This window comes from Neovison vison, chromosome 2 (assembly GCF_020171115.1).
Source record: "Neovison vison isolate M4711 chromosome 2, ASM_NN_V1, whole genome shotgun sequence".
NCBI classification, from domain to species: Eukaryota; Metazoa; Chordata; class Mammalia; order Carnivora; family Mustelidae; genus Neogale; species Neogale vison.
Window position 1 is genome coordinate 214,557,113 of NC_058092.1, and position 27,553 is coordinate 214,584,665.

Here is a 27,553-nt window from a genome sequence, read left to right on the forward strand (position 1 = left end):
GAAATGTACAGCATAGGGAGCATAGTAAGGTAGTAACGTGGCAGACGGCAGCTGTGGTTGTGCGCATCGTGTAATGCATGGCACTGCGGGATCTCCCTGTTGTACACCTGAGACTTATGTAACATTGTATGTCAACTAGACTGCAGTAAAAAAAATACATTAAGAAAAGGTTGTTTCATTCCCAAGAGGGACAAAAATCTTATGGGTGTTCATTTAAGTCCAAATAGGAGGTTTATAAAATGAAAACCACTGTGGAGCAGTAAACGAAGATACTAACGAATAGTTAACAGCCTCTTCCTGGTTGGAAAGACTCAAGACAGCCGAGATGACACTGGGCCCAGCGGAGCCAGAGCGCCACGGGAGGGCAGATGATCAGACTGTCTTGGATGCTCCTGGAAGCGGTGGCGGGTTCCCGCATCCCGCGACCTGGCGGGCGGGGGGTGGGGTGAAGCCGGCTGGCACCACCTGGTACAGGCTTGGGAAGCCCGCCCCTCAGGAGGTCAGACCTGCCTGTCCCGGGGCGGGGCCTCGGGAGCTCGCGGCCTGCGGAGCTGGATGTGGGAGCGCCCAAGTCCTGGAGTCCAGAGGCCAAGGAGACAGTGAGTGCGCTGCCCCTCGCCTCCTCCCGGGCTCCCAGTGCGGGCGTGGGGGGGTGGAGAGTGAGAGGATGGGGGGTGGGGCGGGGGGGCGGGGGACCCTCTAGGCAGGTGGTGACCCTGCAGTCACCACCCCTGCCGATCAGCACCACTAGCGCTCCCAGCCTGCCTTGTAACCAGCCCTCTGCTATTCCCCTTGCAGGGGCTCAGCACCTTCACCTTTCAGCTTTCTTTTTTTCTCCTCCTGGCAGTGGCTGCCCCCCGCGACGCTGAGATCCGGAAGGATGTGCAGGTGTCAGCAGAAGGGCCTGGAATGGCCACGGAGGAGCCTCCATTGAGTGGGAGCACTAGGCCTTTGGAAGCCCAGCCGGCTTGGGCCTTTGCCCCCACAGGATCAAGGAGGAGACGGAGTGGGGTGCAGGGCAAAGTCTGGGCTTAGAGCTTTGCAGGAGGGAAGCCTAGCCAGGCCTGGATGGGTGGGGATGGGGGTGCTGGTGGTTATGGGAGACTTTGCCTGTGGATAGCAGTTCTAGCTCTTCTCGCTCCCCACCCCTACCCTGCCCTTGGCCTCTGGTCAGACCTACTACGGGCAGGTGCTGAAGAAATCAGCAGACCTCCAGACCAGTGCCTGTGTCACTGCAGCCAGGCTCGTCCCCAAGCATATCCGGGAAGCCTTGAGGAATGTACATGAAGAAGTATCCTCGAGGTAAAGTGCCCTGTGCTGCTCCCCCATACCCCCATCCTGGAGACTCTAGACAGCAGGTTTTCAAAAGATAGTGATGCAGTCGGTAGGGAATTAAGCCATTTTCTTCAATCCATCCAGTTTGCCTTGCCTGTCATAAAACTGAAAAAGCAAATGGGACACCTGGTTGACTCAGTCGCCTAAGCGTCTGCCTGCGGCTTAGGTCATGATCTGAAGGTCCTGGGATCCAGTCCCATATTGGGCTCCTTGCTCATCAGGGAACCTGCTTCTCCCTCTGCCTGCTGCTCTCCCTTCTTGTATTCTTTCTCTTTCTCTCTCTGACAAGTAAATAAATAATCTTAAGAAAAAAACTGGTAAAGGACAGCACTGATCATCTTACAGCTTTGTTTCAAAACTTCCAATGGCCACCCTTCCCACCCCCCATCCCCCTTTACTCGGTATACATTCATACACTTTGGACTTGACATTCAAGGCTGTGCAGTCTGGCCCCCACTTCCTCACCAACCCCAGCTCCCTCTGATGCACTACACTACTCTAGCCAGCCCTTTCCCTCCCTCCTGCCTCACGTGCCGTTACTGATCTGGAATGCCTTCCCTCTCCTTTCTACCTTCAAACACGTCACTGATGTCCTACCTACAATCTGAAGCCTTCTCCATCCTTGAGCACCCTCTTCCCTGAACTACTATAGCACCTACTGCCTGTGCAGTAGATCATGAGAAATGTTTTCTGTGCTCATGCTTTACCTCCCCAGTTAAATACCTCCAGGAAACAGAAATCTTGTGTCACATTTCTTTTCCAGTAACTAGCACAGTTCTGGACCTGTAGTCGATGTTCAGCTATAATGCTTCACTAACTGTTTATTCAGCAAATATTGTAAATGGCTTGTTTGTCTTAGTACCTGCTACAGTGTCCAACAATGGTGACAATGATAAGCAAAGCAGACAGAGTCCCAGTTTTCTTTCTTTTTTTTTTTTTAAGATTTTATTTATTTGACAGGCAGAGATTACAAGTAGGCAGAGAGGCAGGCAGAGAGAGAGAGGAGGAAGCAGGCTCCCTGCTGAGCAGAGAGCCCAATGAAGGGCTCGATCCCAGGACTCTGGCTGGGATCATGACCTGAGCCGAACACAGAGGCTTTAACCCACTGAGCCACCCAGGCGCCCCCAGAGTCCCAGTTTTCATGAAGCTTCCAGGTTAGTGGGGGAAAAGAAATACCTAAATAGAAATCCAGTGAGTGATGGAAGCAAGGAGGGACAGAAAAGAAGGAGAGAGGTAGGAAGGAAGGATTTGTAAGATTTAGCGATTCTACATATTCTGGTCTCTAAGGGGAGAATATGGGTACATGGCTGTGTTTTCTGTTTCCTAGGTATTATGGCTGTGGTCTGGTCATCCCTGAGTGTCTGGAGAACTGCTGGATTTTGGACCTGGGCAGTGGAAGTGGGAGAGATTGCTATGTCCTGAGTCAACTGGTTGGTGAGAGAGGACATGTCACTGGGATAGACATGACGGAAAGTCAGGTGAGGCAGTGATCTGGATGACAAGGAGGAAAAACTTCTCAAAGGCATTCTTTTTTTTTTTTTTTAAGATTTTATTTGAAAGAGAGAGAATCACAAGTAGGCAGAGAGGCAGGCAGAGGGGGGGAAGCAGGCTCCCTGCTGAGCAGAGAGCCCTATTCGGGGCTTGATCCCAGGACCCTGAGATCATAACCCGAGCCAAAGGCAGAGGCTTAAGCCACTGAGCCACCCAGGCACCCCTCAAAGGCATTCTTTTAAAGATAAAGTTGTTTCCTTTGTGACTCTTCAAGGGTAATCTAAGAAGGCTGCTGAATGCAAAGCTCATTGGTGCCACTAGTGCTTCCCGCCCTGAAGGCTGAGAACTTTGACAGTTAGGGGCTCTTCTGGGAGAACAGAGTCAGAGATTTGACCTCATATATGAATATCATGATGACCCCAAGGAGTCTGGTTTTTCCTTTACTTCTCTGCCATCTATCTTGAAGGATTTTGTTATTGAGTGAAGAGTTTACTCAAGCAAGATCCATGTATCAAGGGGCACCTGGCAAGCTCAGTCAATAGAATATGTGACTCTTGCTCTCTGGGTCAGGAGTTCAAGCCCCACATTGGGTTTGGAGCCTACTTAATTACAGCAAAACAGAACAAAACTAAACAAAGACCCAGGTATCGAGCAGGGACTTTATCTCTCATTGAGTTGTCTCAGACTGTAATTTATCCTACATGCCCAGAGGAACCTTGTATACTTTTCCAAAAATATATTACGGGGAAAAAAAAAAAAAAAAAAATATATATATATATATATATATATAACGAATATTCCATTTGTAATAGGAAAGTTTTATTAAAAAAGTAGCATATTTAAAAAATGATGATCAAATCCATATATATGTATATATATTTATATATGTTTTTATTTTTTGTCTTTTTAGGTAGAAGTGGCTAAGAAGTATATTGAATATCACATGGAAAAATATGGCTTCCAGACACCCAATGTGACTTTTCTTCATGGCTACATAGAGAATTTGGAAGAGACTGGAATCAAGAATGAGAGTTATGATATTGTTATGTAGGTCTCTACCCTTATTTTTGTGAATATAGCCCATTTCCTGTTGAACACAAATGTCACCACTCTTTGCTGAACTGACTCTCACTTAGGGTGTTAAGCCTGCCTTAATAGAGGGAGGGGAGATGCTCTCAGGCCCTTGTAGCCCACCGGTCTCAGAACATAGTAGCCCAGGAGAGAACTGATTGTAAACTTCACCGTGAACAGATGATTCCCAAAGAACGACAGCAGGACCACTGAGTCTGCTCATACAACACACACCAACCTGTTACCTCCAGTATTATTGTCGCAGCAAAGTGTAGGAGTCTGTGTTCCTCCCTTTCCTTTGAGTTGTTGTCAGATCATGCCCGGGTGACAGCCTTAATGAAGCTGCTTTGGGCGAATTTCGCCAGTTTACATGTGGCCTAAGGAGGAGGCATGGGGAACCAGCCTTTGTGCCGTTGTGTGGTGACCATCAGCGCAGACACAAATTGGGAGTGTGCCTGACTTCTTTTCCCTGCCCCCACAAATTGGCTAACAATTTATTGCAATTTTAAACACTCCATCCATCTCCTTTTTCTTGGGAAAAAGTGGATTGTGGGGAAGAGAGGAGGGAGGCGGGAAGAATGGTGTAGCTTTGGGGAATGATGGAAGACATCCTTCGGGACAAAAGGATTTGACGCCCTCTGAATAGAGTGTGAATTCGCCTGACATTCCATCTGGTTGGCTTTTTTTTTTTTTTTTTAAGATCAAATTGTGTCGTTAACCTTGTGCCTAATAAGCAACCCGTGCTGCAGGAGGCGTACCGAGTGCTAAAGGTAAGAGAAGTGGGGCAACTGGTCTTTCCGTGTCAGTAAGAGCAGATGGGATCTGACCTGTTCTTGTCCCCTTGAGCGGAGAGCTCCAAGTCTTGCCATTTATTCACTACATTAACAAGGGACGGCAAAAGGGGCGTGGAAGGATGCCCCAGACGTGGATTTATTTTCCTCTCATGTCATTAAAGCTAATAAATCCAAGAGTCCTGATTGTCACTGGATGCCATGAAATAGTTGCCTTATGGCAGTGTCTTCTCTTGTTCCCTGCTGCGCATGGTCCTGGGATAGCATCCGCAGAATGGCAGGGACTTCTGGACCGACTCCAGAAGATCGCTGTGGATAGACTCTTCCAGCTTGTTTAGTGTTGCTGAGGGCTGCTTATTTCATCTCTATCAGGATTTCACATCTTTGGGGATAGAAAAGATGGAACTTCTACATCAACGACTTTGTAAAAGGAAGACTCTCAGGAGCTCTGGGCCCTCCACATATATCATGAAATGTGTATCTTTGTGATAGAAGATATGAGATTCTGAGATTTTTGGTTTACAGACCGTGCCGTAGAGCTCAAATAAGAATATGTAGGAATGATTTAATAAAGTCTTATTTAATACGTCACCTTACGGGCCAGTTCACTATCTTCATCAAAATGTACTTCTAAAAGGTGAACTTGTTATATTACAGTCTAGACTCTGAGCCCTTGAAACTAGCTAAATACAGTCTTAAAAGTCCTGATTCTTATTTATATAAAAATATAATAATTATTATAAAAATGAATACCATTATAAAAGTTTTTTTTTTTTTAGATTTTGTGTATTTATTTGACAGATACAGTAGAACACAAGCAAGGGAGAGGGAGAGGGAGAAGCAGGGCCCCCACTGAGCAGGGAACATGATGCGGGACTTGATCCCAGGACTCCAGGGCCCCAGGATCATGACCCGAGCTGAAGGGAGATGCTAAATGACTGAGCCACCCAGGTACCCTAAAAGTTATATGATTTTTAAGGGAGAAGAATTCAGGAATACTATTTTTTAAAAATTAGTTATACAACCACCTAGGACTGCATTTGGTTTGGACTTGCTAAAATTTTCAGCACCTCGGTATCTTTATTTAGTAGAGAAACACTCTTGAAAAGCCATTTTATTGTCTGTAGGGCACTGAAAAAAAGTCTTGGCACACATCTATTGCTTGTAACTAGCAAGACAGCTGTGATTTGTTCACCAAGGATTACCTCAGTACTTCTGTTGGTTTTTGTAAAATTGATTTTATCTCCTCAATTGTTTCTTTGCTATCTGGGACTAATGTCATCTTTAACCTTGTTTGGACTAATACTGCTCCTTCAGCATGGTGGGGAGCTGTATTTCAGTGACGTCTATGCTAACCTTGAATTGCCAGAAGAAATCAGGACACACAGAATTTTATGGGGTAAGTGTTGCTTTGTTTTGTTTTATGGCTGACACTTGTTCATGTGCAGGGCTCCAGTTGCTAATATCCAGGAGGAGGCTTTGTGATGTGGGAACACGTGGTACCAGGTGTGGTGGCTTCTGTCCCCTTTCTCCTCTGCCACTCAAGAGTGGTATGGCCTTGGACAGTTTAATCAGTCTCTTTGAGTCATTGTTTTCCAAATTGTAAAATGCAGAGAATAATACAGTCTTCCTTATTGGGCTATTATGAAGATTAAATGAGATAGTGGATATGAAAAATACTTTGAAAACTGTAGCATGGCAACCCTTTGGGGACTGAAGCTCCTTCATCTCCTTCTCTTCTCAGTGTTACTATGTTATTTATTCCCTTATCGTCACTTACATGGAGTCTCTGGAAGTTGAGGAGACGAATGCATGCCTGTGGTCAGTCTTATTGTGAAATCAAAAGTTCTTAATTTTAGGGGCATCCGGTGAGCTCTTTCAGTGGAGCATGTGACCCCATGGTAGGTATAGAGATTACTAAAAAAAAAAAAAAGAAAGAAAGAAAGAAAGAAAAAAAGAATCCCATTAAAACAAGCAAACAAACAAACAGTTCTTACTTTTAGAATAAGTTCTGTTAACTTTTTTCCTGTCATACAGTAACAAATGAATATTGTTAAAATGTTGGAAAATACAAAAAGAAAAAGAAAAAATTACTGCTTAACCATGTAACGTGGCAATAACCTCTTTAACATTTTAGTATAGATCCTTGTAGGGTATGTGTGTGTGTATAATAAAATTTGGAGCATGCAATCTGTAGAATTTAGTATCCTAATTTTATTTGGCATGTTCCTAAGCCTAAAATCTTTAAAAATGTGTTTTGCGAGTGTGTATCTACAACTGTATTGTACAGCTATGCCATCATTTATTTGACCATTTCTGTATGGGTAATCACTTGGGTTGTTTCTAATTTGTTGATATAATAAATTTAAAAAACTTTAAATTGCCTTATGACTATTATTAGTAGTTATTATTCTAGTAGCAGGTTATTTATGATAATCTGGAACTAATAGGCAACTTTGTAAATTATCCTTTATATTTTTTTACTCACGTAGTGTAGTGCTTTTCGGAAGGTAGCCTAACCCATCCAGAAATATGATTGCAGCTGGATGCAACCAGCACATTAGTGAACTATTGAAAACCATTGAAAAATGGTTCCCAGAGGCCATCAGCTAGCATATTCCATTTTAACTGTGACTTTCTAGATCTTGGGGGGACACTGAGGTCCCTTTTCCGTTTCTAGGATATATATTTTAACTAACACCATATCCTTTTTTTTTTTAATTTGTGTATTTAAGTAATCTCTACACTCAATGTGGGGCTCAAACTTATGACCTTGAGGTCAAGAGCTGCATGCTCTTCCAGCTGAGGCAGCTGGGAACCCCAACTAATACCATGCCTGATAATTTTATAGCAGAGTGATTTCTTGAATACCTAGTTGTGGTCTGTGATTTTTCTTTTTCTTTCTTTCTTTCTTTTTTTTATTTTTAGGTGAGTGCCTGGGTGGTGCTTTGTACTGGAAGGACCTTGCCGTCCTTGCCCAAAAAATTGGTTTCTGCACCCCGCGTTTGATCACTGCCAATCTCATTACAGTTCAAAACAAGGAATTAGAAAGAGTGATCGGTAAGAAAGAGCAGCGGGGAATGTTAAAACTGCTCCTTGAAGGGTTCAAATGCGGTGGGGTTTTGTGTGTTTTTTCAAATGTGGTGTTTAGCAAGTGTGTACTGAATGGCTGTCACTGAAGGAGACTTTGGGTCATCTGGAAGCATCCATCTTGTCTTCTGTTTAATAGCAACCTCCCAGAGTTTGGTATTTAATAAAGCACTTCAGTTATTCAGTAAATGAAGTGAACTGCCAGAAAGATAACTGATGGCATGTGAAGAAGAAAATCACCTTTATGATGTGTGCTCTTCATCCGCTAAGCAAACCAATAGCCGTTTGGTGCTGGAGCTGAACCACGGGTGAATTCCGTTTCAGGTGACTGTCGTTTTGTTTCTGCAACATTTCGCCTCTTCAAACTCCCTAAGACGGGACCAGCTGAAAGATGCCAAGTGATTTACAATGGAGGAATCACAGGCCACGAAAAAGAACTGATATTTGATGCAAATTTTACATTTAAGGTAAATAAAAAATTCCATAATTTTGGACATCCTTTCTACTCTTATTTTTGCTCTAGGGACCCTTTCTTTCTTTCTTTTTTTTAAAAGATTTTATTTATTTATTTGACAGAGAGAGATCACAAGTAGGCAGAGAGGCAGGCAGAGAGAGGGGGGAAGCAGGCTCCCTGATGAGCAGAAAGCCCGATGTGGGGCTCAATCCCAGGACCCTGAGATCATGACCTAAGCCAAAGGCAGACACTTAACTGACTGAGCCACCCAGGTACCCCAAATATTGTTTTTTGTTTTGTTTTGTTTTTAAGATTATTTATTTATTTATTTGACAGACAGAGATCACAAGTAGGCAGAGAGGCAGGCAGAGACAGAGGGGGAAGCAGGCTCCCCGCTGAGCAGAGAGCCGATGCAGGCCTCAATCCCAGGACGGTGAGATCATGACCTAAACCGAGGTCGAGGCTTAAGCCACCTCAGTGGCTTAAGCCCTCCAGGTGCCGTTTCTTAACCTTGCATTGCTTCTCACTTTCCTGGTGTTGGGACACGTGCGTGTGTGTATGTATGCTTTCACTGAACCGTTAAAAGCAGACATCGTGATCGTGACATTTTACCCTTAATATTTCAACATGCATCTCCTAAGAATATTCTCCTACATAACCACAGTATCACTATCACACCTACGAAAATCTTTTATAGAAAGCATCCATCAGACTTCAGATTAATGGAATTACAGAGAAGTGGGATGGAAAAGAATAGAAGTATTGTGCAACAGTATTTCAGTGGTTCACTTGTATCATCGAATGAAGGAACTCTTAGTGTTTAATGACAACACATTGATATTTGTACTACTCTTTGCAGGGCCGTCTTTATTCTCTCAATATGGAAAAGTATAGGCTTTGGCATCTGACACCTGGGTTCAAATTATGGCTCCATTATTTATTACTTGGATAAACTTGAATAAGTCCTACTTTGAGATATAGTTTGCTGCGTTGCAAGAGTAGGATAATAATACCTACCGTGTGGAATTTCTGTAAGATTAGCAATAACATAGGGGTGCCTGACTGGTTGACTTAGTAGAGCATATGACTATTCGTCTCCGGGTTGTAAGTTCAAGCCCCATGTTGGGTGTAGAGATTACCTAAAGAATAAATTTTTAATAAAGATTAGTAATAATATAGCAGAACCTGGGTACACACTGGGCACTCAGTAAATAGAAGATACAAGCATGATTGTTCCAAAGGTAGAAGGATTTAGTGTTTTCCACCTCTGATTTTTTTGGTCCAAGTAGCACCTTCACAGTTCTTAACTACCCCCTGGTGCAATGGAACTACTGATGCCTTTTCACTGATCTGCTGCCCCTTGATGTACTGCCTGCTTTGGAGAGTCACAGAATCAAAGTGGGAAAGGCCTTTGAACCCATTGCTCTGATACAGTGGCTCTCAAAAAAAAAAAAACCACCAACAACAAAAAAAATTTTTAAGAGCAGAATTCTTTTTAAAAGCAATATCTTATTTAAAAAGCCAGTATTTGGGGGTCGCCTGGGTGGCTCAGTAGGTTAAAGCCTCTGCCTTCAGCTCAGGTCATGATCTCAGGGTCCTGGGATCAAGCCCTGCATCAGGCTCTCTGCTCAGCAGGGAGCCTGCCTCCCCCTCTTTCTCTGCCTGCCTCTCTGCCTACTTGTGATCTCTGTCTGTCAAATAAATAAATAATCTTTAAAAAACCAAACCAAAACAAAAAAACAATATTTAGTGTACCTGGGTGGCTCCGTCAGTTAAGTGTCTGCCTTTGGCTCAGGTCATGATCTCAGGGTCCTGGGATCGAGCCCCCACCTTGGGCTCCCTGCTCAGTGGGGAGTCTGCTTCTTCCTCTCCGTCTGTCTGCTGCTCCTCCTACTTATGCTCTCTCTCACACACTCTCTCTCTCTCAAAATGAATAAAGAAAATCTCAAAAAAATTTGAAAAACCCAAAGCTTCCTATGTGTCAGATGTTACTTTATATAACCCCAGTATATGAAGTGGTGAATGCAGAGCTTATCTAAAGGGAGCAGGGGTTAGATAGCCCAGACTCTCCTGTGCTCACTACTGGTTCCCAAGGCATTAGTGTTCCCAGGCACACTGGAGCTCACAGAAATACACATTAACTATTAATTTAAAACCCCATTTTAATGATGAATAAGGTGATACTCAAATTTTTTTTCCTATATTTTCTACATCTGTCTCTGAGAACAATGAGTTTTTTTTTCTTTGCCACCAAAGAAAAACTGATTATGACACTGGTCAATTGCATTTTGAAATCAGCATGAAACTAATAGCAGGGTCTGAATAGAAGAGAATATCATATCATATTTTTGTCCTGAAATGTCACTCCTTAATAAAACCTTTGCATTTCTTTTATTGAGGTTAAAGTGACATTTCTTAGTAAGTGTGTTTTTCCTGCTGCCCTTCAGGAAGGTGAAATTGTTGAAGTGGATGAAGAAACAGCAGCTATCTTGAAGAATTCACGATTCGCCCAGAATTTTCTGATCAGACCAATTGGAGAGAAGCTGCCAGCATGTAGTGCCTCTTTTGCTTTAGGATCAAAGGTTTGTTTGGCTTTCAATCCCTAACTTGACATGGACTGCTAAAATAAGAAATCATTATTCTTTTAGTTGGCTGCTATAAATAATTTGTAGCCTGTTTGTATCTTACAAAATGATTTGAATTAACTTCATAACTTTATTTTTCCAATCTGGACAGTAAGTCAGAGGCTCTCAACTTGGTGTACCCATGAAGGGACTTCAGGGCATCCATGAACCCCTTAAAATTTTGTGTGTAAATGTGTATTTTCTCAAGAAAGGGTCTATGACTTTCATCAGATTCTTAAAGGAGTACAGATACAAAAAAGATTAAGAGCTACCTTGGAAAAAATTATTCAAGTATTTGTTTTCTAATTTAAAAAAAATTTTTTTTAAGATTTATTTATTTATTTGACAGAGAGCAAGCGATCAAAAGATGGAACACAAGCATGGGGAGTGGGAGAGGGAGAAGCAGGCTTCCCGCTGAGCAGAGGGCCCAATGCGGGGCTCGATCCCAGGACTCTGGGATCATGACCTGAGGTGAAGGCAGAGGCTTTAACCCACTGAGCCACTCAGGCTCCCCAAATCCCATCCTTATTAAGCAGTCATTCTGCTATCTCCCCTCCCTCTGGCCTCTTACCATAACTAATTTGCTTTCTGTCTCTGGATTTTCCCATGGTGGACATTTTTATATAAGTGGAATCATATACTATATGGCTTTTTGTATCTGGACCCTTTTACTTCACATATGGTTTTCAAGATTTATCCATATGTCAGTATTCCATTCCTTTTTATGTCTGAATAATATTCTATTGCATATATATACCACATTTTGTTCATCCATTCATCAAGTTGATAGTAGCTTCTTTCTACTCTGGCTATCCCGAGTAGTACTGCTGTGAACATGCATGTATGTGTCTTTGTTTGAGCGCTTGTTTTCACTTCTTTTGGGTCTACACCTGGTAGTGGGATTGTTGGTTCATCCAGTAATTCTACATCCCACTTCCTGGAGACCCACCAAACTTTTCCACTGTGGCTGCACCATTTGAAATTTCTACCAGCAATGTATAGGTTTCCAATTTCTCTACATCTTTGCCAACACGCTGTCATTTTCTGTTCAGTTTTGATTGTAGCCATCCTAGTTGGTGTGAAGTACCTCCTTGTGGTATGGATTTGCATTTCCCTAGTGACTAGTGATGTTAACCATCCTCTCACATGTTTGTTGACCATCTGTATGTTTTCTTTGGGGGAAACGTCTGTGCAAATCCTTTGCCCATTTCTTTTTAAGGAAGGGAGAGAGAGGGAGGAGGGGTAGCAGGAGAGGGAGAGAATGAGAATTTTAAGTAGGCTTCATGCCCAGGACAGAGCCCAACATGGGGCGCAATCTTACAACCCTGAGATCATGAAGGAATCAAGATGGAATATAGTGGTATCCTGGCTCAAGATGGAATCAAGAGTCTGATACTTAACTGACTGAGCCACCCAGGCCCCTTTGCCCATTTTTTTATTTGGGTTGTCTTTTTATTGTTGAGTTGTAAGAGTTCTTTATATATTCTGGATATAAGACCCTTATCAGCTATATGGTTTGTAAAACTTTCTCAATGTTTTGTATGTTGTCTTTTCACTCTCTGCATAGTGTTTTTTGATGCACAAAAGTTTTTAATTTTAGTGAATTTGAATTTTTCTTTTTTTTTTTTTCTTTTGGTTGCTTCTGCTTTGGGTGTCATAGCTAAAAATTCATTGCTTAATCCAAGGTCACATAGATTCTTCTAGTACTTTCATGGCTGTGCTTTTCACATTAAAATTTTGAACTATCTGGAATTCACTTTAACATAAATGTTGAAATACAGTGTGACTATCTCTCCAAATACTAACTAGTTCAAATTTTCCTGTTTACTTATTAAATCAATCCCCCACCATTTTGAAAGGCTTATTTTGATCATATCTTAATTTCTTGCATGTATACTTGAGCCAGGATACCACTATATTCTAAAATGATCATTTTCTAAACTATTTTAGATTCCTTTTGGGAATTATTTTAGTATCTGAAATATTGGTGTAGCATTTTCTAAAGCATTTTATCACATTTTACCTCATGTCATCTCTATAGCTACCCTAGGAAGAAGGCAGGTAGGTAGTTATAATAGATAATAGCTTCCCTCTTTGCATTTCTTTTCTTTTCTTCTTTTCTCTATTTGACAGAGAGAGAGATCACAAGAAAGCAGAGAGGCGGGGGCGGGGGGGGAAGCAGGCTCCCCGCCAAGCAGAGAGCCCGATCCGGGACTTGATCCCAGGACCCCGAGATCACGACCTGAGCTGAAGGCAGAGGCTCAACCCGTTGGGCCACCCAGGCGCCCCAACTCTTTGCCTTTCTTATATATTTAATCCTTTCCCCCTATTCATGGTACCAATTATTTTATTGATCCATTCATTAATTTATAATATTGTATTTAGAACAGGCTGAGTGATGGTTTTCAAGGCTGTTTTGGCTGACAGAACTTATAGCATTTACCAAAGTCACACCAGTGATGTGTCAAGGCACTGGATGTTGGAAGCCCCAGGAAATAACGATACTGATGTTGCTGTGCTAGGACGGCGGCAGAGTTGGTGTTTACACACAGGCCTTACACTCAGATAGGCAAGGCTCAGATCTTCGCTCTACCAGGCTTGTGTGATCTTGGGTATGTAACCTACGCTCCCTACACGCTCTGTTTCTCCATGTGTAACAGGAAGGTAATAATCACTTTTTCTCCTCAGCTTGTGAGGATCAGTGGGGATGTTCTGTGGGAAATGTTAGCCTGTTGCCTGGCACATAATACACACTCAAGAAACAGAAGTCGTTACAGTTGTGGATTTATGCTAATTAAGATTCTTGGTCACTTGGAACTGTGTTCTAGGATTTCTTTCTTCCACACGCCCTTTCTCCTGGGCCCAGAAATTCTCGAATCTTTTGCCATGAATTTTTTGCTTTCTTTGGCTTGTATGTTGTAGTAATTTTGGATACCTTGAGAATACATTGACACACAGGTAACCCTTAGGCCTTTTTCTGTTTCCTCTGTTATGTGGTAAGCAGTCTTTAAGGGTATAGCTTATTTAGAGATCACTCACCAACATGGTCAGTTTGCAGTTGGGAAATTTTTTTTTTTTTAAGATTTTATTTATTTGTTTGGCAGAGAGAGATCACAAGTAGGCAGAGAGGCAGGCAGAGAGAGATGGGAAAGCAGGCTCCCTGCTGAGCAGAGAGCCCCATGCGGGCTCGATCCCAGGACCCTGAGATCATGACCTGAGCCCAAGGCAGAGGCTTAACCCACTGAGCCACCCAGGCGCCCCTCTAGTTGGGAAAGTTTAATGGAACACAAGAGGCAGGAATTCCGGAGCCAAAAAACTGGATGTGGGTTCGTTTGGCCACTCTTAGGAGCATGAATCAGCCACAAGCTAAGTGTGGGAGCCCTGGCTAGCGCTGAAGTGTGATCTACAGGTTTTGCTCTATCAAATTCTTGAGCACTCTGCTCTTTGTTACTTTTCTGTTTTTCAAAGCAGGTGCCCTTTTGGAAAGTAGAGAAATGTGACTTTGGACCTTTCTGTCCTTGAAACCTTTCAAATGTGATATTGGTATTTTGAAACTCTTGGGAGCTCACCAGTAACAAAACCTTGCTGGTGAGAATCAACGTGTATTTTGAAATGTTTTCATCATTCTCGTTCTCTTGGAACCCAGCCTCCCGAATCCTAGTTAGAAAAGCTGTCGGCGGGTCACAGTCACAAGTAAAAGGAGTGTTTCCTCCAACCACAACACTTCTAGTGTACTCTGGCTGTAAAAAAATTTTCGTTAAGTGGGCTGGCTTCCGCAGACACCCCTTTCTTCCAGCCTGGCTCTCCTTGACCTCCCTTTTAGTGCGCACGTGGGGTGTACAGGAGGGCTCTTGACCTCGGATACCAGTCATGACTTGCCACGTACTTGAACTGGTTTATCCCACCTGCCTCTTCTCTCATCTGCCTTGTTTCTTTCAGCCTGCTGATGTGCCAATGTCTTTAGATCAGTTCCAAGGTTTTGAAATGGCAATCACTGACAGGGAAGGAAGATTTAAAGAATGAAACAGCTGCGTGTCCTAGAAACATAACCTTGTGTGCTTGGAGGAGGACGTGCCTATCTTTTTTATGGCAGACCTTTCCGATAAAGACCAAGAGCCCAGTACAGGCAGGCACATGTGGGGGGTTGCTGGTGCCGGCGACTTCCTGACAGCTGCGACCAATGAGGAATGCTGCTTCTTGCCGAGCATTGACGCAGTGATAACCATTGCTGAGATCCCTTCTTTTCTTTCTTTTGTCCTCTTCCTCTTCTCTTTTTTCCTGCCCTTCCCACTCCTCCACCCTTCCTCCCTGTTCCTCTTTTCCTCTTCCTCATTCTCTTCCTCCTTCTCTTTTAATCCTGACGAGGAAAGTGTATGTTGCTATTCAAAGAATTACATTAGGGGCCCCTGGGTGGCTCAGTTCGACGAGCATCCGACTCTTCATCTCAGCTCAGGGATTGATCTCAGGATCGTGAGTTCAGGCCCCACATTGGACTCCACACGGGGCATGTGGCTTACCAAAAAAAATTACATTAGTAAAACACTGCAGCATCGGAAATGATGCAAGTAGGATTGTGGTACATCCTATCCTGCTACAGTTAATAGTAGTGGTAGTGACAATGTGAGCAAAGGTAGGAATAATACAGAGAAGCTAGTCTTTACTGAACAGGTGAGATATTCAAGGCGCTGTGCCACATGGTCCTCCCAATAACCCTTATTATCCTCATTTTAAAAAATTAACTAATTAATTTTTTAAAATTATCCTCATTTTACAGAAGAAGAACTTAAGACTCAGATTAATGTACTAGTCCAAGGTCACAGAGCTAGAAAGTGGTGAATTTGAACCCATGTCAGATTCTGAAGCTGATATTCTTACCCTACATGCTGTACTAGCTCTCCATATCTAGACTTTTCATAGAATCACGGGATGTTGGTGCTGGAAAGGACAATTTATCAAAGTGTCTCACCTTTTATTTCCTTTAAGTCTTGGGATCTTTTAGGGATGGAAGCATGCATTAGGAAGTGATACTGATATCATTATCTCTTATTAGTAGAGAAGTCATGGGGTGGGAAGAAGAGGAGTGGAAAATCATTTTCCTGGGTGAAAAGGCTAACTTTTATGACTAGGAATTCCAAAGTAACAAGAGAAGGAAATAAACAGTGGACCAGAGGGCTTGGCAGAAGCGACTGGCACAGCCAGCCCTCTTCTAGGCTTGGAGATCCCCTGCTGGATGCTAGCTTATTACCTATTAGGGAGCCCAGATCCAGGCAGGCATCTTCATTCTAGAAGAGTGGAAACTGAGGGCCAGGGGGACCAGGCTCCCCATAGGTTATTTCAGTGAAGGTAGTGGTCCATAGGACTGTCTGTCCTTCATGAATGTAGGGTCCGTAACTGTCTTGTCCTGCCTTCTATTTGCAGTGACCAGTGATCAATAGTGAGAGTGTGCATTTATGTTTAATGAATTAATTATCATTATTTGAGGTGGCTTATTCATGCTCTTGATTTCTTGCCTTTGTGCCTGGTTTTCCTCTGGCCGCACTGGTGCTGTTGTTGGAGGTATCTCACTTGGAGGTGAAAGGAGGAAAAATAAAGACTACCATCTTGTCTTCTGAAAATTCCGCTCACTCTACCCTGAGATCTTGCCAGCTGGTGTTGGCAATCTCAACATCTGAACATCAGCAGTTGCTAACAATGGCCTTGGTGTCTAGGACTTGCCTTCTTGTCTTGCGCACATGTTTCTGGAGATTAGAGTAAGAGAAGGAATGAAGTTTCAGCATTTTGGTATTCAGTTCCAGAAGGGTAAAGGGCATTACAGATGGGACTCCCATAAAGCAAAATGAAACAAAATCAACTTTCCTGGTCCCCTAAGGACCACCTTTAAGAGGCTTTAAATGAAGTTTACCTTGAAAGTAGTAAAAACTTGGGACACCTAGGTGGCTCAGTCAGTTAAGTGCCTGTCTTCGGCTCAGATCATGATCCCAGGGTCCTGGGACTGAGTCTCACATTGGGCTTCCTGCTCAGCGGGGAGCTTGCTTCTGCCTCTGCCCACTGCTCTACCTACTTGTGCGCTCGCTCTCTCTCTCTCTCTCTCTCTGGCAAATAAATAAATAATTTTTTTTTTTTTTTTAAAAAGGAAAGAAAGTAGTTAAAAACTTGACCAGAAGCTTCAGGATAAGACAGCCACCTTTATAGCTGAAACCCAAGGATCCCATGGAATTATAAAATTTTATCTACCTTCTGGGTAAACCAATCTCAGTCAAACTAAAATATGAGAGTTGTAGTACATCCAAACACCTTTAGCTTGTTCTTTCATTTTGGTTTGCCTTTCCTTTTGACAGGGTGTAATCACAGATCCATTCAAGCTTGCAGGAGAATCTGATGATGCAAAGCCCAGATGTTCCTCTAACGTTGCTGGAGGCTGCTGTCCCTAATTTACAGGAGGCCGGAAGAAAGGAGCAGAAGGCGAAGGACTTAATTTGTCTTTTCATCTACCCTTCTCCACAGCACAGACCATATGAAAGAATAAATGGCACAAAAGCCACTATACTCTAGGTCATTGATAAAAATAATGGATTATTTTTTATAAGGTATTAATTGAATGTTCATAGCACATGACTGTAAAGGCTGATCAAACAGGTTTTCCTCTCTCTTTGCTAATTTAAAGTTCTGGTGCCACTTAGTGGTCGGATGTGGAACTGAGACGGGGTCTTCAGGCCTGGCCAATGAGCAAGAAGAGCTTCAGGAGGAACGGTTGGCTGGCTGGCAGAGGGTCTCAGGAAAAACATTTTCCTTCTGACCTGCATAGCACCTTTTGGACTTTCACCATGTTTGCTCATAAAACAAAGCTCCTACTGAAATCATGCTAATCATGCCAAAAAATTGCAAAATCAAATTTGGTAGGAGTGCTCTTCAGATAACTTCTAAATCAAATGTGGGTTTTGTTTTTTGTTTTTGTTTTTGTTTTTTTTGGCAACTGAATGAAGAAAACAAACGAATAATGAATCCCTTTGACCTCATTAGATCCTAAAGAATGACACCGTAGTGACTATCTATAGTAAATCCTTACCGGATCAGGAAAAGAGTGATAATTTTTTATAAAGAGAGGTAAGAAATGTAAAAACAGTGGGTTTTCTTTTTCTTTGTAATGTGCCCCAGTTAAACTTCTAGGAAACTATTAGATTTAGTTCTAGCTTCCATAGTTAAAGAATGAGATTGAGGACTACTTCAGGATGATGTCATCATTAGAAAGGAGAACATTATTTAGTTGAAGTCCAGTTCCACTTGAAGACTTTGTTAGGGGACACAGAATGGTGTAAGTCATACATAAGCCATGGTCCTTGTCATCAGGAGCTGATCAGTCCTTTAATAACAGCCGTCAAGTGATGAAGAGTTGTGTTTTTTTAAAGATTTTATTTATTTATTTGACAGAGATCACAAGCAGGCAGAGAGGCAGGCAGAGAGAGAGAGGAAGGGAAGCATCGGGGCTCGATCCCAGGACCCTGGGATCATGACCTGAACCGAAGGCAGAGGCTTTAATCCACTGAGCCACCCAGGCGCCCCAAGCGTTGAAGAGTTTTAATGAGAAAAATCTCAACATATTCCTCTGACTTCAGTGCAAAAAAAACCAAGGTGGGAGTGGCATAACCCAGGAGATTTTTTTATTAGGGGTATGAGAATATTTACAAATATTCTCATATTTGTAAATATTCTTTTATTTGTAAAACATTGGAATAGATTCTATGTTCCAGACTCCACTTTTCATAAAGCTGTTAAAAATGGAGAAATTCTTAGATTTCTGAGTGGGTTCAACCACAGGACCTGACTTAATACTACAGACTAAGGAGAGGCCTGGGTGGTATCTTTTAAGCTCTATTCATCTCTGTGACTTTGATTCTAAACAGTGCTTTTGTGGTTCTAGAGTTCAATATGTACCCAGTTGTAACCTACTTCAGTGACAGCATTTGTTAGGCCGGTACAGGTGAGATTAAGCATTCTTCATCATCTGGGAGTCCAGAGTGGTCTTGCTAGAAGGGGTAAGGATGAAAAGAAAGGGCATTCTGGTTATTTGGTTTATTAGGGTTTTCTAAATTTAGAGGGAGGAGGATTTAGTCAATCACTTGTCTTTCTGAATTCTCAGTTCCCCAAAAGATGTTGAGGGATGAATTTCAACTGGAATGTGGAAATTCGTGCTGTGCTTTTCCTAAGAATAACGTACTTTATACATTATTTTCCCACAAAAATACACATCGTAAGATTTGCATTTGATCTGGAATCTAGGCAAAATATTTACTAGATGATATAAATTAAAGTAGACTGTTTTGTTCAGAAGAATGCCATACACACATTACTTGAATATTCAATACAGGCGAGGTAGACAACTGGGAGCGTATGTGTCTTCTTACAGAGGACATCTCTCCTTTAAGCGTGAGAGACAGTGTGGAATGGTGAGGGGCTGAAATCTGACGGCAAACCTAATAGTTCTTTTCCACTTGGCATTTTGGCCTTGAGAAAACTATTTAACATCTCCGTGCCTTTGTTTCCTCGTCTACATGAAGTTCTTTGAAAGGGTAGGTGGCACATGGTTTAAATTGTTACTACTTTGGATCTGTATGGTTGGCTACCAACATGGGATGGCAGGTCCAGCTGAAGACCGGCTTGCTGCCGAGCGCGGTTCAAGAAGCTCCTTGTAGCTCTTCTTCTTCTTCTTCTTCTTCTTCTTCTTTATTTTTTTTTTTTAAGATTTTTTCTTTATTTATCTGACAGAGATCACAAGTAGGCAGAGAGGCAGGCAGAGAGAGAGGAGGAAGCAGGCTTCCCTGCAGAGCAGAGAGCCCGATGCGGGGCTCGATCCCAGGACCCTGAGATCATGACCTGAGCTGAAGGCAGAGGCTTAAACCACTGAGCCACCCAGGCACCCCTCCCTGTAGCTCTTCTGACAGCGGGCAGCCTTCCCCCCAATGTTGTGTTATCACCTTTTCAAATATGCAGAAAATTTTAAAGCCTGTAGCCACTGCCTGTTTCCCCACTGCATAGGTCACCTGTTCACCTTCATTTCATACATGTTATGCTTACTAATAGCAGAGCCAGAGGAACAGGGGCCTAATTCTGTAGCTACAAACCCTTTTCAGAAGATTCTGGATTTATGGGGCGCCTGGCTGTCTCAGTGGGTAGAATATGCAGCTCCTAGTCTCGGGGTTGTGAGCTGGAGACCCATGTAGGGTGTGGTAGAGCTTACATTAAAACAAACAAAAAAAAACAACCCCCTGATATGAGGAAGTTGAGAAGCAACATGGGGGGTAAGGGGGATAGGGAAAGAATAAATGAAACAAGATGGGATCGGGAGGGAGACAAACCATAAGAGACTCTTAATCTCACAAAACAAACTGAGGGTTGCTGGGGGTTATGGACATTGGGGAGGGTATGTGCTATGGTGAGTGCTGTGAAGTGTGTAAACCTGGTGATTCACAGACCTGTACCCCTGGGGCTAATAATACATTATATGTTAATAAAAAATTTTTTTAAATGGGGGAAAAAGTGGCCTTAATGGGTTTAAGGAGCAGATTTTCTCTTAATTGATTATTGTACCAAACATAGTATTTTCAGTCCTTTGTTTTCATAGGAAGAGAATTCATTTAAAAATCAGGTAAGGGGGGGGCACCTGGGTGACTCAGTGGGTTAAGCCTCTGCCTTCAGCTCAGGTCGTGATCCCAGGGTCCTGGGATCGAGCCCACATTGGGTTCTCTGCTCAGGAGGGAGCCTGCTTCCCTCTCTCTGCCTGCCTCTCTGCCTACTTGTGATCTCTCTCTGTCAAATAAATAAAATCTTAAAAAAAAAAAAAAAAGATGAGATGCCCAGACTTTAAAAAAAAAAAAAAAAAATCAGGTCAGGGACGCCTGAGTGGCTCAGTAGGTTGGGTAGCCGGCTCTTGATTTCGGCTCAGGTCATGATCACAGGGTCCTGGGATGGAGCTCTGAGTCGGGAAGTCTGCTTCTGGATTCTTTCTCTCCCTCTGCGCCCCCCCCCCACACCCTTGCTCATGTTTTCTTTCTCTCTCTAAAACAAACAGCTATTTTTTAAAAATCAGGTAAGCCTGCAGAGGGTTTGCAGCTTACCTACTAGACAGAGCCCAGCAGTAGCTTAAACAGAATCCCACCCACCCCCCACCTCCAGCCACACATGGCTGAAAAGGGCAGGGCTCTACGCCAAGAGAGCAGCAGAGCCTGCTTCTCGTATTGATTCTTGGCCTTTCCTTGGATGGCTCCTAGGAAGCAGCAAAGGAGTGACTAATTCTGCCTTATTAGATTGGGAGGTTTGCTCAATGAGCCTGGCAAGGAATGTGAAGCTATCCATTCAGTCTTTCATTTATTCACTAACTATTATTAAGTACCTATTCTGTACCAGGCACTGTCCTAGGCCCAGATCACTAACAATCAAAGATGATGAACCCCATGGGCCAGCAGGACCAAAACAGCTAAGCCTATTTTCGAAATGCTGGCACCTCTCCTGACTTCTGCGATTTGCCAAGTTTCTTTAACTGCACAGACAGCACAGATGAGGTCTAAACAGGGTTTTTTTTTTCGAAGACCCTGCTGGAAGAGTCAGTAGAGGGAGAGCTCACTAGATAATAAAAATGAACTCTTTTGCAAATATGGGCCTGGAGTTACACAGTCCTAATAATAACCTATGACTTGAGCCTTAGTGCCTCATTCCTGTCTCCGTTCGACTGCTGACCCCGCAGTTTCTGCAAGCACAGCTCCCACTGAGGTTAATGGGAGTGTTATGTGAATGTAAGTTTTGTACTTAATCTTCTCCTGCTGTGTGAGCCTTGCTTGTCTTGGACTGACGACTGTACCAATCCCCTTCCCCAATGGGAACATGCTAGCCCCTCCTTTCATGGAGCAGAGCCATGTAGCCTGGTATGCTGCAGGTGAGGGAAAATCAATTTGGGACAAAAATGTTCTGCTCGAATGCTACTCTCTACTTCATAATAATAGCCCCCCACGTCCTATATTTCTCTGCTTCATAATAATAGCCCCCCATGTCCTCTATGTTGTCCAGAAGCCCAAAAGAGTAAAGGAGAACGTGTATGGATACTGTTTCGGGGCCCTGTAAGCCAGACTTGGGTCTATTAACTTTTTAACTAGGCCTAAAGCCATTAACTCTCTTCTCATTGTGGAATGAGAAGTGATGCAGGAGACCGAAAGCAGGTATTCTTTCTCGATCTGGCTCTGCTACCAAACTAGTTACTTGGCCGTAGGAAAACCTTGTGTCCACTTGGCAGTTAATTTTCCCTGCCTGTAAAAGAAGGGTGTTGAACTTGGTATACACTTCGTTCCCGGCCAGGCTGGGAAACAGATTTATGGATCTAGATTCTGGGGAGGTCACAGTGCTTTTAAAATTGAATTCATTGCCTGCATTTATAAATTAAAGGGTTTTACATAAAATATGAATTTCTGACTTCTCTTGGAAAAGTAGAAATGTTGGCCACGCGAGCCTTGTGTTTCTGCCCAGTTGCCATGACCAGAGTGGAAAGGGTTCCCCTTCAGCCAGAGTGTGCCCCTTTCGTCTGCTTGCCTCCATCCCTGTCCTGCCCGCTTTACTCACCCCTATAGGATTTTGAGTTTGTGGCCTGCTCTTGGACTAGAATGAACACATTTTCAGCAGAGTTACTAGTGAGAGCTTTTTCCCCGGGATTGTTCAAATGATGGCTGATCTGTGGCCTAATCTAGGAATCTGACTTATATATTTAATTCATTACAAGCAGAAGCCAAGAAGGACATGCAGAGCTTCTCAGGGATGCTCGCAGGAGGGAACTGGGGTTCTGGGGCTGCGTATGGTAATTTGACCTATAACTCAGAGCCTAATTGTGTCGGGTGAGGTGGTCTGGACAGTTTAGTCTCTGTTCCCAGAGTTAACAAGCCGCCATCCGAGAACTTTCTTTGTGAATATTAAATGAACATCCCCTGGAAAGCAAAGCCTCCAAATGTCAAGTTGCTACGTCAAGGAAAGGTTTGCCCAGCAAGCACAGAAGGATCCGTGCCGCTTCCAGGCTTGGTAGTTCATCTTTTATTAACTGTCCTTATTTTCTTTTTCTTATTAACCTTATTATTTCTTTCATTTGGCTCTAACTAGGGAAATGTTGCGAGGGAGGTATTTTTAGTTTTGCTTCTAAATAATGGAAGAAGAGCCCATAAAGCTGATACAGCCCTTTAAAAACGGTGATTTCTTGAGATAATGAGGAAGATTCACTGTGGGTATAAACCATGCCAAATACTCCAAGTTGTGTCTTTACTGAAAATGAATCCCTTTTGCCTCCTTCACGATGCTGATTTTTCTACTTTAACGCAAGGGAAAACCAAGGCTGAGGATATTTAAATGACTTGTACAATGTGGGTAGAGCCTACAAAGTGTTGGAACTGACACTAAACGAGGTCTAGTACGATCCTGTTGTGTTCTAGGGTCTGTCCTTGCTCTCCTTATGGGAATTCCCCAATTAAAAAAATAGAGCAATGAAAAAGGAACAGTGATTATTACAAAAGTAAGGATAGTGGTTACATCTAGGCTGGAGAAGACGAGTGATCTAGAAGGGATCTAGAGGGTCTTTCTCAACTAGGGGGCGGTTCCCTTTATCACAAGGTGAACATAATCTTTGCCTACGACTGTCCCAGTTTAAGTCTCAAACTAGGTTAATTATTAATAGCACTCTTTTTTCACTCTCAAACGGGGTCTGTTTTGGATGATAAATTCTATGGTCATCTACTTTACATTTATGTTTTATGCACTTCTATGTAGGTTTGTTTTATGTTAACATTTTTTTTTTTTTAGAAGTTTGAAAAATGTATCAGGAAGTCTCACCTATGATCAAGAATCTAGGCCAGCCTGGGAAAACTCATGTTGGCTCTAAGATTCGTAATTACTGTGCAAACACCAGTGATAGTAGCTGTGATTCAGGTGTGGACTCCCAGAGCAGAGGCTGTGGGGTCCCATTTTCTGGGGACTCATGTGGCACAAGCTAGTTATATCTGGGTTTTTAAAGTTTTTTTGTTTTGTTTTATTTTGTTTGTTTGTTTTTTGGTCCTAAATGTGGCTGGAGAAATGGTGTATCCTTTAGTTCTAATTGTGAAGGTCAGTAAAGACAGCAGATGGGAAAGTGCTTTGTAAACCGTGAAGGTTTTTTTCTGCTTGGAGTGGCGGGAGTTTCCCAGATTCCTACACTGGCAGAACCCCAGCTTCAGGACGCTGGTGCTGTAAGTTAATCTTCCTGTAACACAGCTCTTCTAGTTACAACTTTTTATAGCTCCGAGTGCCTACAGAATTAAATCTAAATCTCTAAACTTGGCATTCAATTCACCACCAACTGGCCAGATCAACTTTCCAACATTATTCTTGATATTCCTCTTTATGGGCTTCAGAACCAAATTTGACTTTATAGTGTCCCCCAAATGCTGCTCCCTTTGCCATCTCACTTCATAGTTTTCTCTCCATTAGGATGCCTTTCCTCTCTTTCTTCTCTCTCAGTTCCTTGGTCATGGACTGAATACTTGTGTCTCTCCCCTTGCTCTACCTTCCGATTCCTGTGTTGACACCCTAACCCTCAAATGTGGTTATGTTTGGAGGTGGGCCTTCCAAAGAAGTAACTGGGGCTAAGTGAGGTCATAAAGATGGGGCCCTGATCTAATAGGATTAGTGCCCTTACAAGAGATAGCAGGGAGCTCATTCTCTCTCTCCACATTCAAACTTAGAGGAAAAGCCATGTGAGGACAAAGAGGCCATCTGGAAGCCAAGAAGAGAGCTCTCACCAGAAACCAACCCTACATGACCTTGTTCTGGGGCTTCTGACTTCCAGAACTGTGAGAAGATGCATTTCTCTGTTTAAGCTACCCAGTCTATGATATTTTGTTACGGTAGTCCAAGCACACAAAGACATCTTTCTTGGACTAGCTCTTAACACGGGCATATCTAAAAACCTGTCTGTTTTTCAAGGACCAACTCAAAGCCCGTGAGCTGTCAATTCTCCCACTTTATGTGTACTTTTTCTTAAGACTTTTGATGTTCTATCCTGCATATGTCATTAGGTAGCATATGTTTCCCAACCTCTTTACTGGTAGGATTTTGGGGTAACTGCTGATTCAGTAATATAGCTCCATAATGCCTAGTACAATGTCTGGAACTTATTAGTTATACAATATATATGGAATGAATGAATGGTAAAGGAGAAACGAAGAGATGGGGAAATAACTAAGATATAAAACTTTAGTTAAAATTTAAAGAGGAAACAGAGAATTGAGATGTATTAATAAATGAGGAGAAATAATTCTTTAGTGATGTTTAAAATAAAACAAATGGGTATCCCAGAGGAACTAAAAATAAGAGATCCCCCTGCCCCATTGAGATCTGGCATATTATTTGTCTACACATGGGGAGGGGTCCTGGTTTAAGAAATCAGGGGTCCTGATTTCTTGCTCCAGCTTCAGAGAATATGGAAAAAAGACCATGGGAATGAGCTCAGCTGGTATGGGAAAATTGGCATTTTATGACTGGAGTCATAATAATAAATTCCAGCTCTAGTATGAGACCGCTGCTGGTCTGAATCTTTTTTTTTTTTTTTTAAAGATTTTATTTATTTATTTGAGAGAGAGCACGAGCGAGGAGAAGGTCAGAGAGCGAAGCAGACTCCCCATGGAGCTGGGAGCCTGATGTGGGACTCGATCCCAGGACTCCAGGATCACGCCCTGAGCCGAAGGCAGTCGTCCAACCAACTGCGCCACCCAGGCGTCCCTGCTGGTCTGAATCTTACAGAAGGGCTCAGAATTGGGCATTTAGGATCGTTCTTCTCCCTGGTTTCCCATTCCTACTTACCAGCCTCCTATCAGTCTTTCTTATCAACTACCTGTTCCTCACTCCCCAAATGTGGTTTTTAAATTTAGATCTTTAAATAGATGATATTCACATGGGTCAACATTTTAAAATTATGGAAGTGAAGAGTTTCCCCCAAATCATGACCTGGGTTGAGTGTTTTAGTCACAGTGATAAGGATATGAAGCTCAGAATCTTTCTTACACGTTTGTCCAAGACAGAGCTGGAAGAAGGAACTGAGACGGAACAGCACTGAGAAAGAACATCCTAAGAGATTTTAGAAAATCCTACAGTTGCAGGCCTGGAAGTCAGGAGGACAGGGGTCCTGGAGCAGAGCCAACAGTGGACTTTTAGCCCAGAAACACCTTTCTCTGAGTAGTCCAGGTCAAGGGGCTGAGAAGGAAGGAAGCAGGTGACTGTGCAGAGCACAGGAGACCGCTTGGGTTTGCCCCACAGAAGGGTCGGGAGGGGCAGGTTCCATGGGACAAGGGCAGGGGCCACGTAGGGTGCTGCCCAGCTCCCAAGGCTCCATTGTGGAGGGACCTAGAGCCTTTGGTGGGGGTGGGAGGGGCAGTCGGAGTCTCCCTTGAACCCCTCTGAGTGCCTGACAGGAGACTCAGGATTCCCAGGGAGGCTGCACCCAAGGAGCTTGGGTTCATATCAAGGGAGGAAGGTTTCTCCCAACTCCATCAAAAAGCTGCTTTTTTCTTTCTCTTCCTACTCCACTGACTACATCCAGAAAATATCTAGAAAAGGAAGTAAAGCCTGAAGAAAGCTTTTCCTCTAGAGCAGGTAAATGGCATTGCTGACTTGATGTGATTCTTGATTCTGGCTTCTTCTGTTTGTTTTTGGCCCACTGTTGTGACGAGTTCTCATCTGAACTAAAAGATCTCTTGTCTTTTTATTTAAACAAGTGAATGATGTTGCTTCAGGGGAAATAGATTTCATTCTAGGGAAAGTCTGGGTAACTCCAGAATTTCCCCAGTTCCTGGAGGGCTCGATCCCAGAACCTCTGGATCATGACCTGAGCTCAAGGCAGATACTTAATGGCTGAGCCACCCAGGCACCCCTCAAAATGACTTTAGCTCTGGATGGAGTGATTTCCCAAATCCTGGAATCCACACACATGGTAGCTTTTCTTTTGCAGCTGAGGCAATGGAATAGTCGCTCTTCCCCTATAGTGGCCAGTGAAGCACTCTGGTAAGAGAGGTTTAGGTAGGAAAAGGTGTTTACTAGAAAGTTCTGGCTTTTCCTGAATGAATTGCTTAAGGTCAAAGTCAGAACCACCCAGGATTCGACACCTGCGGCACCCACTTAGCCATCTCGGGCCTTTTGTAGCCTATTTCGGAGGTGAGATATGATGAGAATTCAAAGTTTTATTGTATTTGTTTTCTTCCAGATTTAAAATGACATCCCTAGAAGCAAGTGTTGCCTTTGTCCTCCATTCATACAGATGGGCAGACTGGAAAGCCCCTGGAAGTCACGAGAAGCCTGCACCAGAAGCCCCTCTCTAAGGAGAGGGTCATTCTTGGAGCTAACAAGCCTCCAAACTGGAAGGAAGATCCTTCTTTCTGAGGAAAATGTGCCTGGCTTAGGTGTCTAGATTGCTCTGTGTCTTGGAGCTACATGAAAAATATGAACCCCCCCGCCCCCGGCACCCTGTGTGAATTTGAGCTTGGTTTGTTTTTTATTTTTATGGTGGGGGGCTGCAAGACAGAGCAGGAAAGAGGGAATCCCAAGCAGGCTGCACGCCCAACGTGTGAGCCCAGCTCAAGGCTTGATCTCCCTGAGATCATGACCTGAGCTGAAATCAAGAGTCAGATACTTAACTGACTGAGCCA

General features: G+C 43.2%; 1 protein-coding gene across 2 annotated transcripts; it reads left to right on the forward strand.

Annotated features, from left to right (window-relative positions):
• The first annotated feature begins 535 nt into the window (after positions 1–535).
• AS3MT (arsenite methyltransferase) lies at positions 536–27,408 on the forward strand. Of its 2 annotated transcripts, none has more exons than XM_044240412.1 (11): positions 536–599; positions 848–888; positions 1,175–1,302; positions 2,663–2,813; positions 3,737–3,873; positions 4,598–4,667; positions 6,006–6,087; positions 7,617–7,748; positions 8,103–8,245; positions 10,680–10,814; positions 27,112–27,408. In XM_044240412.1, coding segments are annotated over exons 1-11 (1,026 nt in total). In that variant the 5' UTR covers positions 536–598; the 3' UTR covers positions 27,118–27,408. The 2 variants fall into 2 exon arrangements, with proteins under 2 accessions (XP_044096347.1, XP_044096346.1); XM_044240411.1 differs by lacking the exon at positions 27,112–27,408 and adding an exon at positions 17,195–17,407.
• The last annotated feature ends 145 nt before the right edge of the window (positions 27,409–27,553 follow it).